General features: G+C 39.4%; 3 protein-coding genes across 4 annotated transcripts in view; all 3 read left to right on the top strand.

Annotated features, from left to right (window-relative positions):
- LOC139379145 (calmodulin binding transcription activator 2) overlaps nt 1–20,818 on the top strand; it is a 162,076-nt gene that overhangs the window by 7,487 nt on the left and 133,771 nt on the right. For both annotated transcript variants that reach the window (XM_071121986.1, XM_071121985.1), the window contains exons 2-4: nt 1,296–1,405; nt 6,107–6,213; nt 16,393–16,460. In XM_071121986.1, coding sequence (XP_070978087.1) covers nt 1,369–1,405; nt 6,107–6,213; nt 16,393–16,460 — 212 coding nt within the window. In that variant the 5' untranslated portion in view covers nt 1,296–1,368. The remainder of the gene's footprint in view (nt 1–1,295; nt 1,406–6,106; nt 6,214–16,392; nt 16,461–20,818) is intronic.
- LOC139379146 (high mobility group protein B2-like) overlaps nt 1–20,818 on the top strand; it is a 371,903-nt gene that overhangs the window by 285,361 nt on the left and 65,724 nt on the right. The window lies entirely within an intron of this gene.
- Nucleotides 2,045–5,132, top strand: LOC139379549 (putative proline-rich protein 21; the record flags this gene model as incomplete). The annotated part of the gene is made up of 6 exons (XM_071122364.1): nt 2,045–3,171; nt 3,492–3,665; nt 3,886–3,889; nt 4,251–4,482; nt 4,573–4,720; nt 5,018–5,132. Coding segments are annotated over 6 exons (1,800 nt in total), but the record flags the coding sequence as incomplete, so codon positions are not given.

The following is a 20,818-nucleotide window of genomic DNA, read 5'->3' as shown; positions in this document are numbered from 1 at the left end:
GGATAGCCTGAACATGTGACAGCTGGTTTGTTAGGTGACAGCTGGTTTGTTAGGTGACAGGAGGGCCTGAACATGTGACAGCTGGTTTGTTAGTTGACAGGATGGCCTAAACATGTCTGTCTGCCTTCATTTCAGATGTCTGTCTGTCTGCCTTCATTCCAGATGTCTGTCTGTCTGCCTTCATTCCAGATGTCTGTCTGTCTGCCTTCATTTCAGATGTCTGGCTGTCTGTCTTCATTTCAGATGTCTGTCTGCCTTAATTCCAGATGTATGTCTGCCTTCATTTCAGATGCCTGTCTGCCTTCAATCCAGATGTCTGTCTGCCTTCATTTCAGATGTCTGTCTGTCTGCCTTCATTCCAGATGTCTGTCTGCCTTCCTTCCAGATGTATGTCTGTCTTTCTGCCTGCATTCCAGATGTCTGTCTGTCTGCCTTCATTCCAGATGTCTGGCTGCCTTCATTTCAGATTCGGTTACTAGTCCAACGCTCTAACCACTAGGCTACCCTGCCGTGTGTATCAGGTGTGTGTGTATATGGTGTGTGTGTATCAGGTGTGTGTGTGTATCAGGGGTGTCAGGTGTGTGTGTGTATCAGGTGTGTCAGGTGTGTGTGTGTATCAGGTGTGTCAGGTGTGTGTGTGTATCAGGTGTGTCAGGTGTGTGTGTATCAGGTGTGTCAGGTGTGTGTGTGTATCAGGTGTGTGTGTGTGTGTGTGTCAGGTGTGTTTGTGTGTCAGGCGTGTGTGCGTGTCAGGTGTGTGTGTGTGTGTGTGTCAGGTATGTGTGTGTGTATCAGGTGTGTGTGTGCACCAGGTGTGTGTATCATGTGGGTGTGTGTACCAGGTGTGTGTACCAGGTGTGTGTACCAGGTGTGTGTATATTAGGTGTGTGCGTGTATCAGGTGTGTGTGTACCAGGTGTGTGTGTATACCAGGTGTGTGTGTGTATTAGGTGTGTGTGTGTACCAGGTGTGTGTACCAGGTGTGTGTGTGTACCAGGTGTGTGTGTGTATTAGGTGTGTGTGTGTGTACCAGGTGTGTGTACCAGGTGTGTGTGTGTACCAGGTGTGTGTGTATACCAGTTGTGTGTGTGTATTAGGTGTGTGTGTGTACCAGGTGTGTGTACCAGGTGTGTGTACCAGGTGTGTGTTCTTTGATCCAATCTGTTCCTCTTCTACTTATTGATATATTATTTGTATTGATTTCCTGTGCGTGTGTGTGTGCGTGCGCGTGTGTGTGTGTGTGCGTGTGTGTGTGCGTGTGTGTGTGTGTGTGTGTGTGTGTGTGTGTGTGTGTAGTATCGCAGTGTGGACCTCTGTGGTGTGTGAGTTGTGTGTAGTGCCGCTGGTTGGAGTGAGTCGTCTAGTCATCATGAACAATAAGGAGAGAGAGAGCACAAAAGAGTCAGGTGAGTCTGTCTGTCGCACACGGATGATGTCACACCATCACAAAACATCTGTCTGTGTATTTATCCGTCTCTCCATCTCTCCATCCATCTCTCCATCCATCTCTCCATCCATCCATCCGTCTCTCCATCCATCTCTCCATCCGTCTCTCAGTCTCTCCATCCGTCTCCATCTCTCTCCATCCATCTCCATCTTTCTCCATCTCTCTCTCTACCTCTCTCTCCATCCATCTCTCCATCCGTCTCCATCTCTCTCCATCCATCTCTCCATCTGTCTCCATCTCTCCATCCATCTCTCCATCCGTCTCCATCTCTCTCTCCATCCATCTCTCCATCTGTCTCCATCTAACTCCATCCATCTCTCCATCCGTCTCCATCTCTCTCCATCCATCTCTCCATCTGTCTCCATCTCTCCATCCATCTCTCCATCCATCCATCCGTCTCTCCCATCCATCTCTCCATCCGTCTCTCAGTCTCTCCATCCGTCTCCATCTCTCTTCATCCATCTCTCCATCCGTCTCCATCTTTTTCCATCTCTCTCTCCACCTCTCTTTCCACCTCTCTCTCCATCCATCTCTCCATCCGTCTCCATCTCTCTCCATCCATCCATCCACCTCTCCATCCGTCTCTCCATCCATCCATCCATCCATCTCTCCATCCATCCAACTCTCCATCCATCCATCTCTCCATCCGTCTCTCCATCCATCCATCCATCTCTCCATCCATCCAACTCTCTATCCATCCATCCATCCATCCGTCTCTCTATCTCTCCATCCATCTCTCCATCCATCCATCTCTCGCTCCGTCTCTCCATCCGTCTCCATCTCTCTCCATCCATATCTCCATCCGTCTCTCCATCTCTCCATCCATCCAACTCTCCATCCAACTCTCCATCCATCCAACTCTCCATCCATCCATCCATCCATCCATCCATATATCCAACTCTCCATCCGTCTATCTCTCCATCTCTCCATCCATCCATCCATCCATCCATCCATCCAACTCTCCATCCGTCTATCTCTCCATCTGTCCATATTTTTCTGTCTCTCCATCCGTCTCTCCATCCACCCAACTCTCCATCCGTCTCTCCATCCATCCATCCATCTCTCTATTCATTCATCCATCATCAATCCATCTCTCCATCCATCCATCCATCTCTCCATCATCCATCCATCCATCCATCCATCCAACTCTCCATCCATTCATCCAACTCTCCATCCATCCATCCATCCATCCATCCATCTCTCCATCCACCCAACTCTCCATCCATTCATCCATCTCTCCATCATCCATCAAACTCTCCATCCATCCATCAAACTCTCCATCCATCCATCCAACTCTCCATCCGTCCATCCAACTCTCCATCCGTCTCTCCATCCATCCATCTCTCTATTTATCCATCCATCTCTCCATCATCAATCCATCTCTCCATCATCAATCCATCTCTCCATCCATCCATCTCTCCATCCATCCAACTCTCCATCCATTCATCCAACTCTCCATCCATCCATCTCTCCATCCATTCATCCATCCATCCATCCATCTCTCCATCCATCCAACTCTCCATCCATCCATCCATCCATCCATCTCTCCATCATCCATCAAACTCTCCATCCATCCATCCAACTCTCCATCCATCCATCCATCCATCCATCTCTCCATCATCCATCAAACTCTCCATCCATCCATCCATCCATCCATCTCTCCATCATCCATCCAACTCTCCATCCATCCATCCATCTCTCTATCCATCCACCCATCCATCCATCCATCCATCCATCCATCCGTCTCTCTATCTCTCCATCCATCTCTCCATCCATCCATCTCTCTCTCCATCTCCATCTCTCCATCTCTCTCCATTCATATCTCCATCCGTCTATCCTTCTATCCATCCATCCATCTCTCTCTCCGTCTCTCCATCCGTCTCCATCTCTCTCATCCATATCTCCATCCATCTATCCTTCTCTCCATCCATCCATCTCTCCATCTGTCTCTCCATCTGTCTCTCCATCTGTCTCTCCATCTCTCCATCCATCCAACTCTCCATCCATCCAACTCTCCATTCATCCAACTCTCCATTCATCCAACTCTCCATCCATCCATCCATACATCCATCCATCCATATATCCAACTCTCCATCCGTTTATCTCGCCATCTCTCCATCCATCCATCCAACTCTCCATCCATCCATCCATCCATCCATCCATCCATCCATCCATCCAACTCTCCATCCGTCTCTCTCCATCTCTCCATCTCTCCATCCGTCTCTCCATCTCTCCATATTTTTCTGTCTCTCCATCTCTCCATCCATCTCTTCATCTCTCCGTCTCTCCAGCCATTTCTCCGTCTCTCCAGCCATTTCTCCGTCTCTCCAGCCATTTCTCCGTCTCTCCAGCCATCTCCCCGTCTCTCCAGCCATCTCTCCGTCTCTCCATCCATCTCTTCATTTCTCCATCTCTCCAGCCATTTCTCCGTCTCTCCAGCCATGTCTCCGTCTCTCCATCCATCTCTTCATTTCTCCGTCTCTCCAGCCATTTTTCCGTCTCTCCAGCCATTTCTCCGTCTCTCCATCTCTCCATGTTTTTCTGTCTCTCCATCTCTCCATCCATCTCTTCATCTCTCCGTTTCTCCAGCCATTTCTCAGTTTCTCCAGCCATTTCTCAGTCTCTCCAGCCATTTCTTTGTCTCTCCATCCGTCTCTCCGTCTCTTCATCATTCTCTCCATCCATCTATCTGTCTCTTCATCCGTCTCTCCATCCATCTCTCCATCCATCTCTCCATCTCTCCGTCTCTCCATTTCTCCATTTCTCCATCTCTCCGTCTCTCCATCTCTCTGTCTCTCCATCTCTCCATTTCTCTGTCTCTCCATCTCTCTGTCTCTCCATCTGTCTCTCCATCTCTCCATCCATCTCTCCATTTCTCCATCTCTCTGTCTCTCCATCCATTTCTCCATCTCTCTATCCATCCACCCATCCATCCATCCATCCATCCGTCTCTCTATCTCTCCATCCTTCTCTCCATCCATCCATCTCTCTCTCCGTCTCCGTCTCCGTCTCTCCATCTCTCTCCATCCATATCTCCATCCGTCTATCCTTCTCTCCATTCAACCATCTCTCCATCTGTCTCTCCATCTCTCCATCCATCCAACTCTCCATCTAACTCTCCATCCATCCAACTCTCCATCCATCCATCCATCCATCCATCCATCCATCCATCCATCCATCTATCCATCCATCCATCCATATATCCAACTCTCCATCCGTCTATCTCTCCATCTCTCCATCCATCCATCCATCCATCCAACTCTCCATCCATCCATCCATCCATCCAACTCTCCATCCGTCTATCTCTCCATCTCTCCATATTTTTCTGTCTCTCCATCCGTCTCTCCATCCATCCAACTCTCCATCCGTCTCTCTATTCATCCATCCAACTCTCCATCATCAATCCATCTCTCCATCCATTCATCCAACTCTCCATCCATCCATCCATCCATCCATCCATCTCTTCATCCATCCAACTCTCCATCCATCCATCCATCCATCCATTCATCCATCTCTCCATCCATCATCAAACTTTCCATCCATCCATCATCCATCTCTCTATCCATCCATCCATCCATCCATCCATCCATCCGTCTCTCTATCTCTCCATCCATCTCTCCATCCATCCATCTCTCTCTCCGTCTCTCCATCCGTCTCCATCTCTCTCCATCCATATCTTCATCCGTCTATCCTTCTCTCCATCCATCCAACTCTCCATCTGTCTCTCCATCTCTCCATCCATCCAACTCTCCATCCATCCAACTCTCCATCCATCCATCTCTCCATCTCTCCATCCATCCATCCATCCATCCAACTCTCCATCCATCCATCCATCCATCCATCCATCCATCCATCCATCCATCCATCCATCCATCTCTCCATCTCTCTGTCTCTCCATCTCTCCATTTCTCCATCTCTCCATTTCTCCATCTCTCTGTCTCTCCATCTCTCTGTATCTCCATCTCTCCATTCTCCATCTCTCCATTTCTCCATCTCTCCATTTCTCCATCTCTCTGTCTCTCCATCTCTCTGTCTCTCCATCTCTCCATCCATCTCTCCATTTCTCCATCTCTCTGTCTCTCCATCCATCTCTCAATTTTCTCACCTATTCTCTCACCCTACCAACTCCTTCACCTAACAACCTTTGTGTGTGTCTCTGTGTTTCTTTGTGTGTGTGTGTGTGTATCTCTGTGTGTGTGTCTCTGTGTGTTTGTGTGTGTGTCTGTGTGTGTGTGTGTATCTCTTTGTGTGTGTGTGTGTGTGTGTGTCTCTGGGTGTTTGTGTGTGTGTGTGTCTCTCTGTGTGTCTCTGTGTTTCTTTGTGTGTGTGTGTGTGTGTGTATCTCTGTGTGTGTGTCTCTGTGTGTGTGTCTCTGTGTGTGTGTCTCTGTGTGTTTGTGTGTGTGTGTGTGTCTGTGTGTGTGTGTGTGTCTCTGTGTGTTTGTGTGTGTGTGTGTCTCTCTGTGTGTCTCTGTGTTTCTTTGTGTGTGTGTGTGTGTGTATCTCTGTGTGTGTGTCTCTGTGTGTGTGTCTCTGTGTGTGTGTCTCTGTGTGTTTGTGTGTGTGTCTGTGTGTGTCTGTGTGTGTGTGTGTATATCTGTGTGTGTGTGTGTCTCTGTGTGTTTGTGTGTGTGTGTGTGTGTCTCTCTGTGTGTATGTAGAGAACAGCCGAGGCCAGATGAAGGTGTTTCTGCCTAACAAGTTGTTGGAGCGTCTCCCTCAAACCACCTCCCTACCCAAGGAGAGACTACGATGGAACACCAACGAGGTAGAGTGAAGAACTAGTTTAGTATAGACTAGACTGGTTATAGACTAGTTATATTCTGGTTATAGACTAGACTGGTTATAGACTAGTTATATTCTGGTTATGGACTAGTTATATTCTGGTTATAAACTAGTTATATTCTGGTTATAGACTGGTTATAGACTAGTTATATTCTGGTTATGGACTAGTTATATTCTGGTTATAGACTAGTTATATTCTGGTTATGGACTAGTTATATTCTGGTTATGGACTAGTTATATTCTGGTTATAAACTAGTTATATTCTGGTTATGGACTAGTTATATTCTGGTTATAGACTAGTTATATTCTGGTTATGGACTAGTTATATTCTGGTTATGGACTAGTTATATTCTGGTTATGGACTAGTTATATTCTGGTTATGGACTAGTTATATTCTGGTTATGGACTAGTTATAGACCATACTGGTTATAGACTGTTATAGACTGGTTATAGACTGGTTATAGACTAGTTATATTCTGGTTATGGACTAGTTATATTCTGGTTATAGACTGGTTATATTCTGGTTATAGACTGGTTATATTCTGGTTATGGACTAGTTATATTCTGGTTATGGACTAGTTATAGACCATACTGGTTATAGACTGTTATAGACTGGTTATAGACTGGTTATAGACTAGTTATATCCTGGTTATGGACTAGTTATATTCTGGTTATGGACTAGTTATATTCTGGTTATGGACTAGTTATATTCTGGTTATGGACTAGTTATATTCTGGTTATAAACTAGTTATATTCTGGTTATAGACTAGTTATATTCTGGTTATGGACTAGTTATATTCTGGTTATGGACTAGTTATATTCTGGTTATGGACTAGTTATATTCTGGTTATAGACTAGTTATATTCTGGTTATGGACTAGTTATATTCTGGTTATAGACTAGTTATATTCTGGTTATGGACTAGTTATATTTTGGTTATGGACTAGTTATAGACCATACTGGTTATAGACTGTTATAGACTGGTTATAGACTAGTTATATTCTGGTTATGGACTAGTTCTATTCTGGTTATGGACTAGTTATATTCTGGTTATAGACTGGTTATAGACTAGTTATATTCTGGTTATGGACTAGTTATATTCTGGTTATAAACTAGTTATTTTCTGGTTATGGACTAGTTATATTCTGCTTATGGACTAGTTATATTCTGGTTATGGACTAGTTATATTCTGGTTATGGACTAGTTATATTCTGGTTATAGACTGGTTATAGACTAGTTATGTTCTGGTTATGGACTAGTTATATTCTGGTTATAAACTAGTTATATTCTGGTTATGGACTAGTTATATTCTTGTTATGGACTAGTTATATTCTGGTTATGGACTAGTTATATTCTGGTTATAGACTAGTTACATTCTGGTTATAAACTAGTTATATTCTGGTTATAGACTGGTTATAGACTAGTTTTATTCTGGTTATAGACTAGTTACATTCTGGTTATAAACTAGTTATATTCTGGTTATAGACTGGTTATAGACTAGTTTTATTCTGGTTATGGACTAGTTATAGACCATACTGGTTATAGACTGTTATAGACTGGTTATAAACTTGTTATAGACTAGACTAGTTATAGGCTGATTATAGCCGAGTTATAGACTGATTTATAGAGTTGTTATATAATTCTGTACTTGACTGGTTATAGACTTGTTATAGACTGGTTGTAGACTGGTTGTAGACCAGTAATGAACTAGACTGGTTGTAGACCAGTTATGAACTAGACAGGTTATAAACTGTCCTGTAGACTCATTATAGACTAGGTATGGACTAGTTATAGTCTGTAGACTACCTTTAGATTGATAACCAGTCTACAACCAATCTATCAAATAAAGCCCTTCTTACATCAGCTGATATATCAAAGTGCTGTACAGAAACCCAGCATAAAACCCCAAAGAGCAAGAAATGCAGGTGTAGAAGCACGGTGGTTATAGACTGGTTATAGACTAGACTGGTTATAGACTAGTTATAGAGTACTTATTAACTGGTTATACCCTGGTTATAGACTGGTTATAGACTGGTTATATAATGTTATAGTCGTCTTATAGACTAGACTGGTTATAGACTAGTTATAGAGTACTTACTGACTGGTTATATACTAGTTATAGGCAGATTATAGACTAGTTATGACTGGTTATATACTTGTTATAAACAAAACTGGTTATAGACTTGTTATAGACTTGTTATAGACTTGTTATAGACTTGTTATAGACTTGTTATAGACTGTTTTATACTTAAATACTTATTATAGACTTGTTATAGACTTGTTATAGACTGTTATAGACTGTTATAGACTTGTTATAGACTTGTTATAGACTTGTTATAGACTGTTATAGACTTGTTATGGACTTGTTATAGACTGTTATAGACTGTTATAGACTTGTTATATAATGTTATAGACTTGTTATCGACTGTTATATACTGTTATAGACTGTTATATACTGTTATAGACTTATAGACAGTTATAGACTTGTTATAGACTGTTATAGACTGTTATAGACTTGCTATAGACTTGCTATAGACTTGCTATAGACTTGTTATAGACTTGTTATAGACTTGTTATAGACTTAAATACTTGTTATAGACTTGTTATAGTCTGTTATAGACTGTTATATACCGTTATAGACTTGTTATAGACTTGTTATAGACTGTTATAGACTGTTATAGACTTGTTATAGACTGTTATAGACTGTTATATACTGTTATAGACTTGTTATAGACTTAAATACTTGTTATAGACTGTTATAGACTTGTGATAGACTGTTATAGACTTGTTATAGACTGTTATAGACTTGTGATAGACTGTTATAGACTTGTTATAGACTGTTATAGACTTGTTATAGACTGTTATAGACTGATAGACTTGTTATCGACTGTTATAGACTTGCTATAGACTTGCTATAGACTTGTTATAGACTTGTTATAGACTGTTATAGACTTGTTATAGACTTGTTATAGACTTACATACGTGTTATAGACTTGTTATAGACTGTTATAGACTGTTATATACCGTTATAGACTGTTATATACCGTTATAGACTTGTTATAGACTTGTTATAGACTGTTATAGACTGTTATATACTGTTATAGACTCGTTATAGACTTAAATACTTGTTATAGACTGTTATAGACTTGTTATAGACTGTTATATACTTATATACTAGTTATAGACCGTTATAGACTTGTTATAGACTTGTTATAGACTGTTATAGACTTAAACACTTATTATAGACTGTTATAGACTTGTTATAGACTGTTATAGACTGTTATAGACTTGTTATCGACTGTTATAGACTGTTATAGACTTGTTATCGACTGTTATAGACTGTTATAGACTTGTTATAGACTGTTATATACTGTTATAGACTTGTTATCGACTGTTATATACTGTTATAGACTATTATAAACAGTTATAGACTTGTTATAGACTGTTATAGACTTGTTATAGACTGTTATAGACTGATAGACTTGTTATCGACTGTTATAGACTGTTATAGACTGTTATAGACTTGTTATCGACTGTTATAGACTTGTTATAGACTGTTATAGACTGTTATATACTGTTATAGACTTGTTATACACTTAAATACTTGTTATAGACTGTTATAGACGTATATACTGTTATAGACTTGTGATAGACTGTTATAGACTTATAGACTTGTTATAGACGGTTATAGACTGTTATAGACTGTTATAGACTTGTTATATACTTGTTATAGACTGTTATTGGCTTAAATACTTATTATAGACTGTTATAGACTTGTTATAGACTTGTTATAGACTGTTATATACTGTTATAGACTTGTTATATACTGTTATTGACTTGTTATCGACTGTTATATACTGTTATAGACTGTTATAAACAGTTATAGACTTGTTATAGACTGTTATAGACTTGTTATAGACTGTTATAGACTGATAGACTTGTTATCGACTGTTATAGACTGTTATAGACTGTTATAGACTTGCTATAGACTTGCTATAGACTTGTTATAGACTTGTTATAGACTGTTATAGACTTGTTATAGACTTGTTATAGACTTACATACTTGTTATAGACTTGTTATAGACTGTTATAGACTGTTATATACCGTTATAGACTTGTTATAGACTTGTTATAGACTTGTTATAGACTGTTATAGACTGTTATATACTGTTATAGACTTGTTATATACTTAAATACTTGTTATAGACTTGTTATAGACTTGTTATAGACTGTTATAGACTGTTATATACTGTTATAGACTTGTTATATACTTAAATACTTGTTATAGACTTGTTATAGACTTGTTATAGACTGTTATAGACTTGTTATAGACTGTTATATACTTATATACTAGTTATAGACTTGTTATAGACTGTTATAGACTTGTTATAGACTGTTATATACTTATATACTAGTTATAGACTGTTATAGACTTGTTATAGACTGTTATATACTTATATACTAGTTATAGACTGTTATAGAGTTGTTATAGACTTGTTATAGACTGTTATAGACTTGTTATAGACTGTTGTATACCGTTATAGACTTGTTATAGACTTGTTATAGACTTGTTATAGACTGTTATAGACTGTTATATACTGTTATAGACTTGTTATAGACTTAAATACTTGTTATAGACTGTTATAGACTTGTTATAGACTGTTATATACTTATATACTAGTTATAGACTGTTATAGACTTGTTATAGACTTGTTATAGACTGTTATAGACTTGTTATAGACTGTTAAATACTGTTATAGACTTGCTATAGACTTGCTATAGACTTGTTATAGACTTGTTATAGACTTGTTATAGTCTGTTATAGACTGTTATATACTGTTATAGACTTGTTATAGACTTGTTATAGACTGTTATAGACTGTTATAGACTTGTTATAGACTGTTATAGACTGTTATATACTGTTATAGACTTGTTATACACTTAAATACTTGTTATAGACTGTTATAGACGTATATACTGTTATAGACTTGTGATAGACTGTTATAGACTTATAGACTTGTTATAGACGGTTATAGACTGTTATAGACTGTTATAGACTTGTTATATACTTGTTATAGACTGTTATTGGCTTAAATACTTATTATAGACTGTTATAGACTTGTTATAGACTTGTTATAGACTGTTATATACTGTTATAGACTTGTTATATACTGTTATTGACTTGTTATCGACTGTTATATACTGTTATAGACTGTTATAAACAGTTATAGACTTGTTATAGACTGTTATAGACTTGTTATAGACTGTTATAGACTGATAGACTTGTTATCGACTGTTATAGACTGTTATAGACTGTTATAGACTTGCTATAGACTTGCTATAGACTTGTTATAGACTTGTTATAGACTGTTATAGACTTGTTATAGACTTGTTATAGACTTACATACTTGTTATAGACTTGTTATAGACTGTTATAGACTGTTATATACCGTTATAGACTTGTTATAGACTTGTTATAGACTTGTTATAGACTGTTATAGACTGTTATATACTGTTATAGACTTGTTATATACTTAAATACTTGTTATAGACTTGTTATAGACTTGTTATAGACTGTTATAGACTGTTATATACTGTTATAGACTTGTTATATACTTAAATACTTGTTATAGACTTGTTATAGACTTGTTATAGACTGTTATAGACTTGTTATAGACTGTTATATACTTATATACTAGTTATAGACTTGTTATAGACTGTTATAGACTTGTTATAGACTGTTATATACTTATATACTAGTTATAGACTGTTATAGACTTGTTATAGACTGTTATATACTTATATACTAGTTATAGACTGTTATAGAGTTGTTATAGACTTGTTATAGACTGTTATAGACTTGTTATAGACTGTTGTATACCGTTATAGACTTGTTATAGACTTGTTATAGACTTGTTATAGACTGTTATAGACTGTTATATACTGTTATAGACTTGTTATAGACTTAAATACTTGTTATAGACTGTTATAGACTTGTTATAGACTGTTATATACTTATATACTAGTTATAGACTGTTATAGACTTGTTATAGACTTGTTATAGACTGTTATAGACTTGTTATAGACTGTTAAATACTGTTATAGACTTGCTATAGACTTGCTATAGACTTGTTATAGACTTGTTATAGACTTGTTATAGTCTGTTATAGACTGTTATATACTGTTATAGACTTGTTATAGACTTGTTATAGACTTGTTATAGACTGTTATAGACTGTTATATACTGTTATAGACTTGTTATACACGTAAATACTTGTTATAGACTGTTATAGACGTATATACTGTTATAGACTTGTGATAGACTGTTATAGACTTATAGACTTGTTATAGACGGTTATAGACTGTTATAGACTGTTATAGACTTGTTATATACTTGTTATAGACTGTTATTGGCTTAAATACTTATTATAGACTGTTATAGACTTGTTATAGACTTGTTATAGACTGTTATATACTGTTATAGACTTGTTATATACTGTTATTGACTTGTTATCGACTGTTATATACTGTTATAGACTGTTATAAACAGTTATAGACTTGTTATAGACTGTTATAGACTTGTTATAGACTGTTATAGACTGATAGACTTGTTATCGACTGTTATAGACTGTTATAGACTGTTATAGACTTGCTATAGACTTGCTATAGACTTGTTATAGACTTGTTATAGACTGTTATAGACTTGTTATAGACTTGTTATAGACTTACATACTTGTTATAGACTTGTTATAGACTGTTATAGACTGTTATATACCGTTATAGACTTGTTATAGACTTGTTATAGACTTGTTATAGACTGTTATAGACTGTTATATACTGTTATAGACTTGTTATATACTTAAATACTTGTTATAGACTTGTTATAGACTTGTTATAGACTGTTATAGACTGTTATATACTGTTATAGACTTGTTATATACTTAAATACTTGTTATAGACTTGTTATAGACTTGTTATAGACTGTTATAGACTTGTTATAGACTGTTATATACTTATATACTAGTTATAGACTTGTTATAGACTGTTATAGACTTGTTATAGACTGTTATATACTTATATACTAGTTATAGACTGTTATAGACTTGTTATAGACTGTTATATACTTATATACTAGTTATAGACTGTTATAGAGTTGTTATAGACTTGTTATAGACTGTTATAGACTTGTTATAGACTGTTGTATACCGTTATAGACTTGTTATAGACTTGTTATAGACTTGTTATAGACTGTTATAGACTGTTATATACTGTTATAGACTTGTTATAGACTTAAATACTTGTTATAGACTGTTATAGACTTGTTATAGACTGTTATATACTTATATACTAGTTATAGACTGTTATAGACTTGTTATAGACTTGTTATAGACTGTTATAGACTTGTTATAGACTGTTATATACTTATATACTTGTTATAGACTTGTTATAGACTGTTATAGACTTGTTATAGACTGTTATATACTTATATACTAGTTATAGACTGTTATAGACTTGTTATAGACTGTTATATACTTAAATACTTGTTATAGACTGTTATAGACTTGTTATAGACTGTTATATACTTATATACTAGTTATAGACTATTATAGACTTGTTATAGACTTGTTATAGACTGTTATAGACTTAAACACTTATTATAGACTGTTATAGACTTGTTATAGACTGTTATAGACTTGTTATCGACTGTTATATACTGTTATAGACTTGTTATCGACTGTTATATACTGTTATAGACTATTATAAACAGTTATAGACTTGTTATAGACTGTTATAGACTTGTTATAGACTGTTATAGACTGATAGACTTGTTATCGACTGTTATAGACTGTTATAGACTTGCTATAGACTTGCTATAGACTTGTTATAGACTTGTTATAGACTGTTATAGACTGTTATAGACTTGTTATCGACTGTTATAGACTGTTATAGACTTGTTATCGACTGTTATAGACTGTTATAGACTGTTATAGACTTGTTATCGACTGTTATAGACTGTTATAGACTTGTTATCGACTGTTATAGACTGTTATAGACTTGTTATAGACTGTTATATACTGTTATAGACTTGTTATCGACTGTTATATACTGTTATAGACTGTTATAAACAGTTATAGACTTGTTATAGACTGTTATAGACTTGTTATAGACTTGTTATAGACTGTTATAGACTGTTATCGACTTGTTATCGACTGTTATAGACTGTTATAGACTTGTTATCGACTGTTATAGACTGTTATAGACTGTTATAGACTGATAGACTTGTTATCGACTGTTATAGACTGTTATAGACTTGCTATAGACTTGCTATAGACTTGTTATAGACTTGTTATAGACTGTTATAGACTGTTATAGACTTGTTATCGACTGTTATAGACTGTTATAGACTTGTTATCGACTGTTATAGACTGTTATAGACTGTTATAGACTTGTTATCGACTGTTATAGACTGTTATAGACTTGTTATCGACTGTTATAGACTGTTATAGACTTGTTATAGACTGTTATATACTGTTATAGACTTGTTATCGACTGTTATATACTGTTATAGACTGTTATAAACAGTTATAGACTTGTTATAGACTGTTATAGACTTGTTATAGACTTGTTATAGACTGTTATAGACTGTTATCGACTTGTTATCGACTGTTATAGACTGTTATAGACTTGTTATCGACTGTTATAGACTGTTATAGACTGTTATAGACTGTTATAGACTTGTTATAGACTTGTTATCGACTGTTATATACTGTTATAGACTGTTATAAACAGTTATAGACTTGTTATAGACTGTTATAGACTTGTTATAGACTGTTATAGACTTGCTATGGACTTGCTATAGACTTGTTATAGACTTGTTATAGACTGTTATAGACTGTTATAGACTTGTTATCGACTGTTATAGACTGTTAAAGACTTGTTATCGACTGTTATAGACTGTTATAGACTGTTATAGACTTGTTATCGACTGTTATAGACTGTTATAGACTTGTTATCGACTGTTATAGACTGTTATAGACTTGTTATAGACTGTTATATACTGTTATAGACTTGTTATCGACTGTTACATACTGTTATAGACTGTTATAAACAGTTATAGACTTGTTATAGACTGTTATAGACTTGTTATAGACTGTTATAGACTGATAGACTTGTTATCGACTGTTATAGACTGTTTATAGACTGTTATAGACTTGCTATAGACTTGTTATAGACTTGTTATAGACTGTTATAGACTTGTTATCGACTGTTATAGACTGTTATAGACTTGTTATCGACTGTTATAGACTGTTATAGACTGTTATACTGTTATAGACTTGTTATAGACTTGTTATAGACTGTTATAGACTGTTATAGACTTGTTATAGACTTAAATACTTGTTATAGACTGTTATAGACTGTTATAGACTTGTTATAGACTTATTATAGACTTGTTATAGACTGTTATAGACTGTTATAGACTTGTTATAGACTTGTTATAGACTGTTATATACTGTTATAGACTTGTTATAGACTGTTATAGACTGTTATAGACTTGGTATATACTTGTTATAGACTGTTATAGACTTGTTATATACTGTTATAGACTGTTATAGACCTGTTATAGACTGTTATAGACTGTTATAGACTTGTTATAGACTGTTATATACTGTTATAGACTTTTATAGACTGTTATAGACTTGCTATAGACTTAAATACTTGTTATAGACTGTTATAGACTTGTTATAGACTTGTTATAGACTTATTATAGACTGTTATAGACTGTTATATACTGTTATCGACTGGGTATATACTTGTTATAGACTGTTATAGACTTGTTATAGACTGTTATAGACTGTTATAGACTGTTATAGACTGTTATAGACTTGTTATAGACTGTTATAGACTTGTTATAGACTGTTATAGTCTGTTATATACTTAAATACTTATTATAGACTGGACTGGTTTTATAGACTGGACTGATTTATAGACTAGTTATAGGCTGATAATATACTAGTTATATACTAGTTTTAGGCTGTTACAAATTATTCTTCAAGTAAAAGTTAAAGGCTGATTTCCACACGTGTTATAGAGAGACTGGTTACAGACTAGTGACTAGTAGTAACGTAGTGTATGAATTAGTTATAACAGATGTTGTTTCCTAGGAGATTGCATCCTACTTGATCACATTTGACAGACATGAAGAGTGGCTATCCTGCTCGCTCAAGACCAGGTAACTCACCAACACACACACCGAGTAACACACACACACCAACACACACACCGAGAAACACACACACACAGAGAAACACACACACACACACACACACCAACACACACACTGAGAAACACACACTGAGAAACACACACTAAGAAACACACACAGAGAAACACCAACACACACACTGAGAAACACCAACACACACACCGAGAAACACACACACCGAGAAACACACACACATCTCACCCACATCTCACCCACCATCTCACCCACATCTCACCCACCATCTCACCCACACCTCACCCACATCTCACCCACCATCTCACCCACCATCTCACGCACCATCTCACCCACATCTCACCCACCATCTCACCCACATCTCACCCTTATCTCACCCACATCTTACCCACCATCTCACCCACCATCTCACATCTCACACACCATCTCACCCACATCTCACATCTCACCCACATCTCACCCACATCTCACATCTCACCCACATCTCACCCACCATCTCACATCTCACCCACCATCTCACCCACATCTCACATCTCACCCACATCTCACCCACATCTCACCCACCATCTCACCCACATCTCACCCACCATCTCACCCACATCTCACATCTCACCCACATCTCACCCACCATCTCGCATCTCACCCACCATCTCACCCACCATCTCACCCACATCTCACATCTCACCCACATCGCATGTCTCACCCACCATCTCACCCACATCTCACAACTCACCCACATCTCACCCACATCTCATATCTCACCCACTATCTCACCCACATCTCACAACTCACCCACATTTCACCCACAACTCACCCGCATCTCACCCACAACTCACATCTCACCCACCATCTCACCCACATCTCACAACTCACCCACATCTCACCCACATCTCACATCTCACCCACCATCTCACCCACATATCACCCACATCTCACCCACCATCTACCCACAACTCACCCACCATCTACCCACAACTCACCCACCATCTACCCACATCTCACCCACATCTCACAACTCACCCACATTTCACCCACATCTCACCCACATCTCACATCTCACCCACCATCTCACCCATATATCACCCACCATCTCACCCACACCTCACCCACATCTCACCCACCATCTCACCCACCATCTCACGCACCATCTCACCCACATCTCACCCACCATCTCACCCACCATCTCACGCACCATCTCACCCACATCTCACCCACCATCTCACCCACATCTCACCCTTATCTCACCCACATCTTACCCACCATCTCACCCACCATCTCACATCTCACACACCATCTCACCCACATCTCACATCTCACCCACATCTCACATCTCACCCACATCTCACCCACCATCTCACATCTCACCCACCATCTCACCCACATCTCACATCTCACCCACATCTCACCCACATCTCACCCACCATCTCACCCACATCTCACCCACCATCTCACCCACATCTCACATCTCACCCACATCTCACCCACCATCTCGCATCTCACCCACCATCTCACCCACCATCTCACCCACATCTCACATCTCACCCACATCGCATGTCTCACCCACCATCTCACCCACATCTCACAACTCACCCACATCTCACCCACATCTCATATCTCACCCACTATCTCACCCACATCTCACAACTCACCCACATTTCACCCACAACTCACCCGCATCTCACCCACAACTCACATCTCACCCACCATCTCACCCACATCTCACAACTCACCCACATCTCACCCACATCTCACATCTCACCCACCATCTCACCCACATATCACCCACATCTCACCCACCATCTACCCACAACTCACCCACCATCTACCCACAACTCACCCACCATCTACCCACATCTCACCCACATCTCACAACTCACCCACATTTCACCCACATCTCACCCACATCTCACATCTCACCCACCATCTCACCCATATATCACCCACATCTCACCCACATCTCACAACTCACCCACATCTCACATCTCACCCACATCTCACATCTCACCCACCATCTACCCACATCTCACCCACATCTCACAACTCACCCACATTTCACCCACATCTCACCCACCATCTAAATACTTGAAAGTACTACTTAAGTACTTCACACAACTGTATATACACTGCTCAAAAAAATAAAGGGAACACTTAAACAACACAATGTAACTCCAAGTCAATCACATTTCTGTGAAATCAAACTGTCCACTTAGGAAGCAACACTGATTGACAATACATTTCACATGCTGTTGTGCAAATGGAATAGACAACATGTGGAAATTATAGGCTATTAGCAAGACACCCCCAATAAAGGAGTGGTTCGGCAGGTGGTGACCACAGACCACTTCACAGTTCCTATGCTTCCTGGCTGATGTTTTGGTCACTTTTGAATGCTGGCGGTGCTTTCACTCTAGTGGTAGCATGAGACGGAGTCTACAACCCACACAAGTGGCTCAGGTAGTGCAGCTCATCCAGGATGGCACATCAATGCGAGCTGTGGCAAGAAGGTTTGCTGTGTCTGTCAGCGTAGTGTCCAGAGCATGGAGGCGCTACCAGGAGACAGGCCGGTACATCAGGAGACATGGAGGAGGCCGTAGGAGGGCAACAACCCAGCAGCAGGACCGCTACCTCCGCCTTTGTGCAAGGAGGAGCAAGAGGAGCACTGCCAGAGCCCTGCAAAATGACCTCCAGCAGGCCACAAATGTGCATGTGTCTGCTCAAACGGTCAGAAACAGACTCCATGAGGGTGGTATGAGGGCCTGACGTCCACAGGTGGGGGTTGTGCTTACTGCCCAACACCGTGCAGGACGTTTTTCATTTGCCAGAGAACACCAAGATTGGCAAATTCGCCACTGGCGCCCTGTGCTCTTCACAGATGAAAGCAGGTTCACACTGAGCACATGTGACAGACGTGACAGAGTCTGGAGACGCCGTGGAGAACGTTCTGCTGCCTCCATGTGCTCGCCAGAGGTAGCCTGACTGCCATTAGGTACCGAGATGAGATCCTCAGTCCCCTTGTGAGACCATATGCTGGTGCGGTTAGCCCTGGGTTCCTCCTAATGCAAGACAATGCTAGACCTCATGTGGCTGGAGTGTGTCAGCAGTTCCTGCAAGAGGAAGGCATTGATGCTATGGACTGGCCCGCCCGTTCCCCAGACCTGAATCCAATTGAGCACATCTGGGACATCACGTCTCGCTCCATCCACCAACGCCACGTTGCACCACAGACTGTCCAGGAGTTGGCAGATGCTTTAATCCAGGTCTGGGAGGAGATCCCTCAGGAGACCATCCGCCACCTCATCAGGAGCATGCCCAGGCATTGTAGGGAGGTCATACAGGCACGTGGAGGCCACACACACTACTGAGCCTCATTTTGACTTGTTTTAAGGACATTACATCAAAGTTGGATCTGCCTGTAGTGTGGTTTTCCACTTTAATTTTGAGTGTCACTCCAAATCCAGACCTCCATGGGTTGATACATTTGATTTCCATTAATTTTTGTGTGATTTTGTTGTCAGCACATTCAACTATGTAAAGAAAAAAGTATTTAATAAGAATATTTCATTCATTCAGATCTAGGATGTGTTATTTTAGTGTTCCCTTTATTTTTTTGAGCAGTGTACTATCAGTTCTCTGTGTCTGACCAGTAGTATGGAGCTGCTGCCTGGAGTATTGTTTTTTCATCCTATGTAATGTATTCCCATGAATTTGGTCATGTTTTAGTTTACTTCCTGTTCAGAGAAATTAGTCATTGAAGTTGTTGGATTTATGTTTCTTCCTACACCCTGATATTACCAGGTTCTGACCAGTAGATGGTGTTGTCCCTGCTCTCCTCTCTGTCTCTCTCTTTCTCTCTGTCCCTGCTCTCCTCTCTGTCTCTCTCTTTCTCTCTGTCCCTGCTCTCTCTCTCTGTCTCTCTCTCTGTCCCTGCTCTCCTCTCTCTCTCTCTCTCTCTCTCTCTCTCTGTCCCTGCTCTCCTCTCTCTCTCTCTCTCTCTCTCTGTCCCTGCTCTCTCTCTCTCTCTCTCTCTCTCTCTCTCTCTCTCTGTCCCTGCTCTCCTCTCTCTCTCTGTCCCTGCTCTCCTCTCTCTCTCTCTCTCTCTCTCTCTCTGTCCCTGCTCTCCTCTCTCTCTCTGTCCCTGCTCTCCTCTCTGTCTCTCTCTCTCTCTCTCTATCTGTCCCTGCTCTCCTCTCTCTCTCTGTCCCTGCTCTCCTCTCTCTCTCTGTCCCTGCTCTCCTCTCTCTCTCTGTCCCTGCTCTCCTCTCTCTCTCTGTCCCTGCTCTCCTCTCTCTCTCTGTCCCTGCTCTCCTCTCTCTCTCTGTCCCTGCTCTCCTCTCTCTCTCTGTCCCTGCTCT

Source organism: Oncorhynchus clarkii, chromosome 21 (genome assembly GCF_045791955.1).
Source record: "Oncorhynchus clarkii lewisi isolate Uvic-CL-2024 chromosome 21, UVic_Ocla_1.0, whole genome shotgun sequence".
Lineage (NCBI taxonomy): Eukaryota > Metazoa > Chordata > Actinopteri > Salmoniformes > Salmonidae > Oncorhynchus > Oncorhynchus clarkii.
Note: the sequence above shows the minus strand (reverse complement) of the source record. Positions and strands in the feature narration are given on the sequence as shown.